Source organism: Monocercomonoides exilis, assembly GCF_001643675.1.
Source record: "Monocercomonoides exilis strain PA203 chromosome Unknown scaffold11-1913109, whole genome shotgun sequence".
Lineage (NCBI taxonomy): Eukaryota > Preaxostyla > Oxymonadida > Polymastigidae > Monocercomonoides > Monocercomonoides exilis.
In genome coordinates this window covers 803,100-815,444 of record NW_027150556.1, presented here as the reverse complement: position 1 = coordinate 815,444, position 12,345 = coordinate 803,100, and the positions used below count along the sequence as shown (strand labels likewise).

At 38.4% G+C, this 12,345-nt stretch overlaps 1 protein-coding gene across 1 annotated transcript; it reads right to left on the bottom strand.

The window, feature by feature from the left end:
* Positions 1-3,101: 3,101 nt before the first annotated feature.
* MONOS_3919 (uncharacterized protein) lies at positions 3,102-10,693 on the bottom strand (the record flags this gene model as incomplete). Its single annotated transcript, XM_067873949.1, has 1 exon — positions 3,102-10,693. The coding sequence occupies one exon, from the start codon at positions 10,691-10,693 to the stop codon at positions 3,374-3,376; it is 7,320 nt and encodes a 2,439-aa protein (XP_067731584.1). The 3' UTR covers positions 3,102-3,373.
* Between the last annotated feature and the right edge of the window lie 1,652 nt (positions 10,694-12,345).

The window sequence follows — 12,345 nt, the reverse complement described above, 5'->3', positions numbered from 1 at the left end:
CTTCGAAAAAGTTTAATTCAAGATTGAAATTTATTATTCGAAATCGGAAAACTTTAATTCGAAATCGAAAAAGTTTAATTCAACATCGAAAATTTTTTATCTTGAAAAATTTTGAAAAAAATTTAAAAATTCAAACTCATGTCAGTTGCTTTTCTTTCAGTTATTGATCTGAGAAATTTGTCAATTTCAATTTGAAAAATATTTTTTGATGTTTTTTTATTGTTTGATTGTGTGAAATAGTGGAAATAGGATAAAACTGAATTGTAATAAAACTCTTCACATGTATTCAGGACATTATAAGCAATTTTTGCAAAAAATAAAAGTGATAGGATAGTTCATGATCTTGTTTTGTGCACAAAAATACAAAATTTTATTTCATTTCCAGAAAATAAAATGTTTTGTTTTTCATTTATTGCATTGGAAACTGATAAAATAAAACAATTTCAATCTTGAAAATGAGAAAAGAATCGATTGATATCAGTCCATGCCATAGAAAACAGTTGTTAAAAACGAAAGAAAAACATTATTAATTAATCAACATTTGTTTCTATTAACACTTGTTTCAATAAAACTTTTTTGGTCTTGACTTTAATTGAAATTATGAACAAATTATCAACTTTTTCGATTTCGAATTAAAGTTTTTCGATGTTGAATAATTTTTGGTGAATATTCTAAAAACACATTTTTGAATTTCAAATATTCAACCCTGGATGCATTATATGCATATTTATAAACAGTTATGCTCCAAAATATATTGATTTAATGAACTTTTCAATGACTATGATAAGTTTTTATATGCCTTTACCTGTTTCAAAAAGTTCTTCTGTCTTTCTTTTGAGCGGATTGTTTCATTTTAAAACGAATCAAATATCATTTCCATCTAAATATAGTATTGAATAAAATTTTTGACATCAATTACATTCCACAAAAATCACAATTAACAGATTAATAATTGAAATTCGACCAGAAGGCACTCAAACATGTTTTTCGTACGTTCAATTTAATTCCCACACAATTTGAATAGAACATTTTTTGATCCATGACAAATATTTTTTTTAAAAAAAAAAAGCTATTTGTGTTCAGAATTCAATCCAAACAAGTTGATTTTGGATAAAACACTAACAATAAAACCGCGATTAAAAAAGCGAATAAATAAAAACCAATTAAAACCTATTTGTTTTAATCAAAATTGAAAAGGATATTTGTTTTTCACTAAAATTGAAATTTTCATATTTCACAGTTTCCGCAAACAATCAGCAGAAAAAAATATACGTGCACAATATGGGTGATTGTTTTTGAAAACATATTTTTCTTTCAAAAATTTTGGTTCGAAAATTTTTCTTGAAAAACAACAAAAGAACACAGAAAATGGAAAAGGCATGCAAAAGATATTTTCGTTTTTATATGAGCAAAAGCATTTGTTTTCAAAACAGTTGTTAATAATTTAACAATTGAAAACAAAAATTTTTCACAAAGGATAAACAATCTTTGAAAAATAAACAATCCGAAAAAAGTTATGACTTCAAAAATAATCACCCATATGTTATAATCATGGTTGTTTCAAATGACAATTTTGTTTCCGGTCGTATCTTGTACATTAACCAAAATAACTTTTTGAATTTTGCAAAAAAGCGTAATATCCTGACGGAAAAAAAAAAAAAAATGAAAAATGAAAAAAAAATAAATAAATTAATAATGTTGCAGTAAATAAACTGAATTGAACTGGTTTAAAAGGATTTTTGAAGTGCTGAAAGCTTTTCAGTGCTTTTCAGTTGTAGGCAAGCAAAAACATGAAAAGTGCAAATAATGTGAAAAGTTCCATTTAAAAATTGACCTCATTTCTTTTATCCAAATATGTGCGTATTCAAATTTAATAATTAAAATTAGTATTTTTCATGGCTGAAATGAATTTTGAAAAAACAAGAGAAGTTCGACAAAAAAAAGATTTCTGAGTGGACATATAGTTGCACAAAAGCATTGAATATTGCTATTTTTTCTTTTTTTTGATGATATATTTTCTGAACTGGAAGGTTGCACTGAAAAAAGACAGAAACAGAAAAAGGAGAACTGATTGTATTTGAAAAAGAGATGAATGAGGATGAATAATTTTTTCTCTTCTCAATCGGTCTGTTTAATTTCAACGAAGGAATGATTGCAGAAAATTGACTGTCGATGGAAACTGTGCGTTTGTTGATGAGTCATGCTGAATATCAATTAATCTTGACGTGAATGCTGAATAATCATTGATAATGATTCTTGATTAGATTTATTTTTTGAAAAAAAAGAAAAGACGATTGTTGATGATAATGAGACGATAGAATTGAGAAACAAAACTATTCTTTTTGACCTTTATGGATGCTGCTTGTTGTTTGGAAACATGATTTCCAATGAATAAATTTCAATATGTATGTCTTGTCTTCTGGAAGTTGTGTTGAAGAAAGAGGAAAAAGAGAAAATTCAGAAAGAAGTGGAAATGGCATTTGTTGACATTGGACAGTCATTGGTATTTGGTGGTACGCTTTTCTTTTTCGATATTGATAATATTGATGTTTTCATATTTGATGAGAAATTGGATGAAGAGCAGCATTTGAATGAAATCAAAGAAATTGTCCAATATCATCAGGAACATCACAACCTGTCTTGCCTTGCTTGTCAGCCAGCAAAAGGAGCCGAAGAGTTTGTTTTTATTGCTTCTGATCAATTGGGAATTTACCAATCAAGCGGAACAACTGATGGAAGCAGAAGTTGAGAGGAGAAATCGGAAACACACAACGATCTGAGCATGAACCTCGATGAGGAACCGAAAAGAGATAACAGGAGAAAAAACGAAAGAGAAGAAGCGAAGAAGGGGGACATTTTCAACAAATCTGGGTTTATCACCAAGCAGATTGCTGCGATTTATTCAATTTCATCATTTTTTGATGATCACCAGTCAAAGGAAAAAAAATGATTATTATCAATCATTCATTCTGAAAACACACAACAACACTTGATTTTGCTCCAACGCATTTGAATTGTGTATCGATGATTGCTTGTCCGATCATTCATTTGCTCGATTATTGTGTCAAATAATCATCTGGAACGGAAACCACAAAAGAATCTCTTAAATGTGTATTTCTTTCATTTCGAAAAAGAAAAAAAAAACATTGAATTGAGTTGATGAAGGAAAGAAAACAAGAAAGGAATTACAATGGGAAAATAACACAACAAACAAAAACAACAAAGCGGATGATCTGCACTTGCACAGCACCTTCGTGAGGCAACCCAAGTGCACAAACACCCAAACATCCAAATTCACAATCGCATCCATCAATTCTTGCATTTGACAAATTCCAACTGAAACTGTTTTTCTGTAAAGTTTCTTAGAAGCACTTCATTGATTTCTCTCATTCTCAACTTCTGTGGTTCTTCTCTTCACTTGGCTTTTGTCTGCTCCGTTCCCAACTCTGCCTCCGTCATTGTTGTCTCCTCCGCATCCATCATCGCTGTCGCATATGGCATCCGACTGAGTGATCAGCATGGCTGCCCCAGGCATCCTCTCAAACATCATACGACGAACATCAACAAGCCTCGGCCTGTCTTCTCCAGCACTCATCAAGCAGCTCCTCGCAATATCTTCAAACTTCACGCTTTCCATCTTCTTCACATCTGGTCTTTCTCCATGGACAATCTTCTGCCCAGCCGTCTCCGCATCATACTCCCCAAACGGGATCTGCAGTGTCAGGCACTCCCACAGCATCATCCCAATCGAAAACACAACTGACTCCTTTGTTGCTTCCATCTTCTTGTTCATCTGCTGCTCAGGCGCCTTCCATCTCAAACACTCTTTTTTGAATTCGTTCTCTTCCTCAAACGCAGAGGAGGGAAGAGAGTCACTTTCATCATCACTTGCAGATGTCACAACGGTTGATGAAGAGATAGAAGAAGAATCAGAATCATCTGATAAAAGGTCTGAATGCATCACGATGCAAATGACCATATGTTCTGAGAATAGCACAATATGCGGACTCAGATTTGCCAGTGATTGAAGTGGAATTTCCATTTCATCAAACGAATGAAGTGCTCCATTTGCCACCCAGAACAGGATCTGCGCTGCTGTCACCTCCCTCTCCTGCAAACTTCCTATTGCCATCTCCTTCTTCTCGTTCCTTCCATGAAGCAGCATGAACAGAGAATCCCTCAGATCCACAATCAGCTTCTCATGAGGCGAAGAGCATGCCATCGCATCCACCAGATTTGACATCGATGAAGTGGTTGGGCACAAGTCCTCTCTCCGAACAAAAGTTGAATCTGAATCAGTTGTTGAAGAGGATGAGATCGATGGAGATGGTGTTCTCTTCCTTATCTCTTCTTCTTCATCTTTCTCCAGTACCCATTCGGGGATCTTGTCTGAGTCCTTCCCCAGAATATATTCTGTTGATCCACTCTCAGACAGCAGATGTTCTGAGGATTCGGAATGTCCCAAGCTTTTCTCATACACCCTCTTCTTGATCCTCTCTTCGTTTTTCTTCTCTGTCTCCCTTTCTGCTCTCCTCCACTGTTCCTCAGGTGACATCTCCATCGTCACCATCTCAATCAGTTTTGGATCTTTTCTGATGTTATCATTCACAATCTCTTGCAACTCCTCGTTTCTTTCCTTCACCTTCTTCCATCGAACAATGAATATAATGGATGCAATTAACAACATTACCACAATCGCAACGCAAACAATCAACAACCAATAAGATTTCCCTTCTTTTCCTCCTTCAGCAATTCTATCATCTCCTTTTCCAACACTTTCACTTCTATTCTTCAGAATGAAAGACTCAGTTGATGAAGGAGAATCAGCTTTTCCAAACAGAATGCACATGCTCACTTCAGCTTTGGTTTCCATCACTTTGAGCAATTCCAAATAAATTGTTGAATGGACTTCATTCTCTGATACACAGTCTTCTTCGTCAATTCCCTTTCTCATGATCTCCTCTTCATCTCCATTTTTCATGCTTATCTTCACTGACAAATCACACGGCAGAAGCAGCTTCCCATGAATGATCAACTCCAACTCGCCTGATGGCTGAGTTGTATTCTTTACATCTTCAAGAACAGGAATAAAGAAAGGGGACGCTCTTTCAGCTGCAATCCCTCCAAATTGACATCCTTCATCCAATATCCAAAATGATGTGTTTGGTAACACACCGTCTCCCCCTTTCAAACTCATCACGTTCAATGTTCCCGAATCTGCACAGATGATGTTTCTTCTCAATGATGGATATCCCTCAACCGATGGGTTGTTGTTCTCGAATTCTCCCTTCTCAATAACAAAACTTCCGCCTGACAAAGAGAGCCCTCCTTTCTTCGAGTTGCTGATTGTGGTGTATTTCATTGTCAGACTGCTTGAAATGGCATCCACAACTGATCCTTTCCACTTGCAAACCTCTTCTGTTCTTTCATTTGCTTTCCTTTCTTCTCTTGCTTCTTCCTCCAAATCCCCAGAGAACCTACACAGATCAAACCTCACATTGGCACAATTGCTCACCGAAACAATCGATCCTTTCTCCTTTGAGCTCAAACACTTTCCAAATGAACAGTTCGATAAAACCTCGTTCTTCACCAAATTCTGCATATGCACAGCACTTCCACTCCTTGAGAGAGTGATGTTCTGAACATCCAACTCCTTCATCTCCACTTCTGCTCTGTCTCCAATTTCAATCACATTTCCCTCCGATTCGAAATCATCTATTTTTGTTTCTGATATGGCTGCTTTCGATTCCCCAATGAATTCAATCAAAGGCACAGACAATTTCATTCTCGTGAACACACACTTGACCATCTCCAGCTCTCCTCCCTCAACTCCCATTATTGTGCTGTGAATGGTCAACACAAATGTGGATGACAAGCATTCGCACTCCCTCATCTCTGTTGTCCCGTTCTTCACTTTCATAATGCAGCTGTGACTCGATGAAAACTGTTCTCCAAACTCAAACACACACCTCTCCACAACACACTCATTCACAAACGCGATCATGTTCCCTTCATTTCCCATCTCTTGAACAGTTGCATTGAAATGGATTGTTGCTTTCACCTTCTTCATTGGCTTCACACTCACATCTCCCATCACACACTCTCCTCCAATGTCCCCTTCTCCATCAATAAAAATCGCATTCATGATCCCCTTTTGAATGTGAGACACCCCGTGGCTGATGCTTTTGCAAGGATTCGTCTGCTCTCCACACTGTCTGATATCCCTCCCATTTGCTTCCACAAACACCTGCTGGCCATAATAGAATGTGATCAGCGGAACCAGATCAATATCTCTATTCTCTTCATCGCTTCCACAAATCGAGTTGTTCAACTTCAGAGCATCCTGGCTGAAGTCCAGCGAGAACAGCGTTTCATTGATCTGCTTTTCAATCCACTTGCACCGGATGAACATATCCTTCCCCACAAATGCATCATTCATTGTGAATCTGGTGCTCTCGATCATTATCCCCAAAGGCGGTGCATCCTCTGTGCCTGCTTCTGTTTCACCCAGGCCAGATGCATCGATCATCAGCCCTCCTCCTCTCCCCTTCACTATGGAACAAATGCACATCCCAAACGAACAGCCACTCACTTTCAGCTCACTTCCTCCACTCCTCAAACTCACTTTCATCCCTCCTCCCTCTTCGCTCTTCTCGCTCAGACACTTTGTCATCACACACTTTTCCACACAGCACTTCATTCCACCATCAAACGAGCCACCATTCACAATTGTGGCTCTGCTATCATTGCATGTGATGCTTGTGAATGATGAGCTGTTGATGCTCAGCAACATCACTCCATCTCCATTCTCTTTGCCTCTCAGCATCGTTGCTCCTTTCAATAAGCTGGCTGATGAGAGAGCAGATTCACTGAGCGAAATCAGACTCCTTCCCGAAATGCTTGTGTTGGTGATCGACAGATTCATCACATCTGCCACTTTCACATCTGAAGACAATTCCATTAAACCATGTGAAAAATGGAATTCTTTCAGAGCACAATCTTCAATTGCCACACTCCCTCCATCCACTTTCACCAAGCAGAAATCCGTTTCTTTTGAAGGATCCTCACAAGCAAATGAGCAGCTTTTCACAGAAAGGGCACCATTCATTGACGATGATTTGAGGAAAGACAGATGGTGGACAAGCACATTTGGAAGAGAAAACGAAACATTCACAAATGAGAGAATCACTTCTGAAGCAACCATCGCATCTCCATTTTCTCCATCTTTTTCCTTCTCTTCTGCAATCCTCAAAACTGTTCCATATATCTCCCCTTCAATCTTCACAACTGGTGTGTTTGAAGATGATGATGATAAAAATGATATTGAACTTCGAAGCAATCCTGAGCCTGACACAATGATCTTTGATTCTTCTGTTTCAAGTGTTGCGTATCTCAATGAAACAAGATGATCAACTGATGAACATGGAGCAACTGAATACCCACAGCCACTGAAATCTTTTCCACTTTCAAAAGTGACAAATCCATTCCCACTCCAATTATCCCACAAATACACAACAAGTGGAATCACATATCCCTCTCCTGTTGTCTTCCTCTCCCATCCACACAACTCACCCAATGATCCCAACTCCTCATCACTCATCTCCCATTTGAATTTCTCTTTGTTCACAATCTCTCTCAGATCCCAACCTGAAAGAAACACATTCTTTCCTTTCCACGCATTGCATCCCTCAAATGTCATTCCTTCCAAAATGAATGTTCCCAGTTGATTGGGAAGTTCGACAAACATTCCTCCTCCCAATCCTCTCCCCACCTCATCACTCTCACCTGATGGCACTTCACATCCTTCAAACTTCACTTCCTTCATCTTCAAGCTCCCTCCACTTCCAACAGTTATCATCATCCCTCCTCCTCTTCCATTTGAGTCTGCCTCATTCTCCGTCTTGCATCCATCAAACGTGGTTGACCCATTGATCGCAACCCCTTCATCTTTGCCAATTGAAATCTTCATTCCTCCACCACAACCGTCTTTCTCCTCAACACCATACTCACTGAATGTGCAATTAGTGATTATTATAACATCAACAATAGAAGTGTCAGAATTCTCGATTTCCTTTTTGTCACAACTCCTTTCCAGACAGCTTCCTTCTCCATTTCTCCTCGAAATTCCAGTCAGAACACAATTTGACAATTCAGCTGAACATTCTCCAGCACATCTGATTATTGGATCTGACAAGGTGTTTAATGATCCTTTGTTCGAGAAGCCTGTCATGTGCAGAACTCCTCCCTCAATCTGAAAAACACAGAATTCGATTTCATTCAGTGAGTTTCCGATGGCAGGCTCAATTGAGCAATCACTGACACTCAAAGCATTTGAAGAGGAAATGATGAATGAAGAGGCTGGAGAAAGTGCTGATGGAAGCGAAAAGCACATATCTTTCAGCAATGCTTCAGATGAAACTCTGATCAAACATTCTGAGTCAAACTGAAGAGCAGGAGGCACAACAACCTCAATCGCAGTGCCTCCAGTTGTGCCTGACACATTCCAAAACTGGCTCTCCATCACAACCTCCTCACAGAGCACAAATCCATTTTTGATTCGGATTGTTCGTGGCACAGCCCCAAACCACAACTCAACCACTCTCTTGATCGATGAGCACGGATAATGCTCCAATCCACATCTGCTGAAGTCCATGCTTTTCTCTCCTCCCACAAATCCAACATCCCCTGCTTCCATCAAGAATGAAAGAAGTGGCACACACTCCTCCCGGCACCCATCCTCAAATCCCAACAAGTCATCGTCTGTCATGCCCTCATGCGCAAAGCCAAATGTGGTGTGACTCACAACATCTCTCAGACACTGTGCATTCACAAACATGTTGTTCCCTTTTTCGGCCTGGCAATCCTCAAAACGAGCACAATGGATGCAAAAAGCACAATCCTCATCAACAACATCCAGATAAAGAGCTCCGCCATATCCTCCAACTCCATTTCCCTTCCCCACACAGCTGCAACTCCTGAATGTCACACGTTCCACATTCTCATCAGCACCTTCACTTGAGACATTCCCGATCTCCATCTTCGAGCCTTCATCCAGTTGAATCCACATCCCTCCTCCACACCCATCCTCACACCCACAGTTCTTCATCATTCCCCTTGAAACATTCACATTCATCCCATTCACCAGATTCCCACAAATCACACTCCCATCTCCACTCACTCGAGAAATGCCAAATGCATCAACATTGTTCATCTGGAAAGACAGTGAGCTTTCGCCTCTGACGTCGAATGCTGGAACAGATGAAAACGATATTCCACTGATCTCAACAGAATCAAAACTGACAGACCCCTTTTGGACAATCATCAGCGATGCTGTTAAAACACAGTTTTCATAGCTTGACGATGAAGTGATTACGCACTCAACCAATTTCAACATCCCTTTTTCTGCCAACACTTCCATCAGATGAGACGATGGATTCTCTCCACAAACAAATGTGATTTTTCTGAAACTTCCCACTCCTGTGTCAATGGCCACCAATGATTCTCCATTTGGTGATCTGTTGCGAACAACCACTTGTGCTTTGTCTTTCCCCTCAAATGCAATTCTCATTTTTCCAACATCAATTTTGTTTTCTTCATAATCCCCAAATTCAATGATCACTTCATTGCTGCTTCCATCACCATCCAGCACACTCATTCCAAACTCGATTGTTTTGCATCTCCTTCCATATTCATCTGCTGCTCTCACAAACCCACAGGCCATGTGATCCAACCCTTCCTGTGAGTTCACAAACACTGGGTTGAAGAAAACTTTTGGAATCCAATTGTTGTATTCTGTTGTTCCAATCACCACTCGATTGTTATCTGCAGCTGTGCTTGAACGACAAAGCACAAACGAATTTTCTGTGATGTTTGTCCACCCTTCAACAGCATAGATATCGTGGCCCAAATTCTCGGATGTGTTGTTTGAAAAGAAGCAAAATATAATCTGAATGTCGCTCACTCCTGTTCCCTTGGTCCATCCAAATCCTGCTCCATGTCTTTCGCTGTATCCACCACAAATTGAACAATCAGTGAAAATACCAGCAACATCATTATAAAATCCAACACTTCCCCCTTCATCGTAATATGTTGTATTCTTTCTGCAACAACAAAAAAAGTTGCATCTTTCAACAATTCCCTGATACTCGTTTTTCTCGATAAATATCCCACCTCCAGTGTGTTTGGTTGAACTGTTGGAGCAATTTATGTTTTTCATTGAGAGTGTTGATACATAATAAAAGTCAATGCATCCTCCAGAAGCTTCAGCTGTGCAAGAATCAAATTCAGAAGATGAGATGACAAAATTTTTTCCGGTTTGTCTTGATGAAATTGCCCCACCACAATAAATGCTGTGGCATGAATGAAATTTACACAAGGTGACATTTAAGAGACCAGAAGAAGAGAAAACAATTGCTCCACCAAACGATCGTGATGAATTTTCGTTTGAAAGGTTGTTGAAATCACAATTCACAAATGTTGCATCACCTGAGTTCACAATTTGACTTTCCATGCTTTTGTTTCCAATCACTGGATCTGCATTTTCTCTCCGAACGCATTGAGAATACGATGAATTCAGAGCCAAAAAGTGATTATATTCTGAACGCATCCCTTCAACCAATCCTCCTCCAAGTGGTGACTCAACTTTTTCCACAAAACATCCCTCGAAACGATATTCATTTTCTGAACTGCCCATTGAACATCGATTGCTTTGGACTCTCGCACTTTGTGAGATGTTTGCAAAATGGCAGGTGCAAACTGCTATTTCCCTTATGTCTGTGCTTGCCAAAAGAGAAATTGATCTTCCCAAAGCAAATGAAGAAAAATCAGAATCAAACATTTTCAAATTCTTATTCTTTTGTCCAAAACCCTTTCCGTCGCAGCTAACAAGCGGTTCACAAATTTCTGCAAACTGATTGGCAAAATAAGAAATGTTGCTCAAAATCAGATGACCTTCATTCAACTTCAACAAATGACCACCTGACATTCCATGATCATGCACTGAACAGCAATGGACAAGAACGGTGGACAAGCTGTTGATGAGAATCATCGATCTTCTCTTTTCTTTGACAAGCACCAAATATTTCATCTCACAACTCGAATTTCCAAAATTGACCATCGTCATCACGGTGGATCTTGGATTGTGAAAAACACTTTTCGAATCACGAATGATCTTCAACTGACTCTTCTCATTCTTCAAATGGCAATTCATATCGTTTGGTTCACTTCTTTTCTCTTTTGAATCACTTTCACTCTCCCTCAATATCATCTTCATTGATTCGGCATCTTCACAAACGATATCATCTTCTTTAAGACTATTTCTTGTTTTTTGTCTGTTATAAGCACATCCAAATGGAGTTTCCTTTGAATGTTCGTTAGTTGATTCTTGTTTCCTGATATGAACAAAATGGACATCTTCATCAAATGTCAAGTCAGATTGTTCGTGTTTGTGAGCTGTCTCAAAGCTGTTCAACAGCGCAATCAACGCAAACACAAACATCAAATTCATTCTGAGTGTGAGTATGGGTTTCATATGATTTTTCAATCAAACGATTTTTGGCAATGCATGAGCATCCATCAATGCATGGCACAAGCCATTGTGCAATAAACATTTTTTGTCAGATGAACCTTAATTAAGAACTTTTGATCCATTTATATAATAACAGGAATAATTCTCCTGATTTCTGTTCTTTCTTTGCATTTGTTTGGAAATCAATGAGAAGAACACAAAAATGAATTTGTTGTCCAAAAACTGTTTGTTGTGCATTTGAAAGCGTTTCATTTCATGATTCATTTTGAGTGCATGCAGAATGTGGAACGATGAAGTGTTTTGTTGTTTGGATATTGTTTGAAACAAATTGAACGCTCATTTTGAAATTCACAACCCACAAATATGATGATCTCGAAACATTACAGAAAATCATTCTCCATTTTCTGTTTTCAATGGAAGTCGTTCTAATTTTATTGTGGAATTTCTTATCTTTTCGACTTGAGAGAAATCATCACAAAAGCCAGCCAAAGAGCGTAGTGCCTTCCAATTTATCTATATGTTTTTCCAATGATGATGAAAGCAGGGTTCATCGCTGTTTGCAATGAAGACTTCAACAGTTACCGAACATTTTCAAAAGAGGACTCACTTACGTTTTACAAATATGAATGAAAAACAAATACGACCAATGCCATTTGATGAAGTATATTTGAAGGAATGCGCAAAGATTTTCGATTTGAGACATTGAAGAACTCCGTTTCGACTCATCCTCATGTCTTCAAACAGAAGCGCAAAGGTACTTCGAGCTCATCATCTTTGACAAACATTCTTCGTTGTTTGTCGATTCTTCTTTTCTCTTC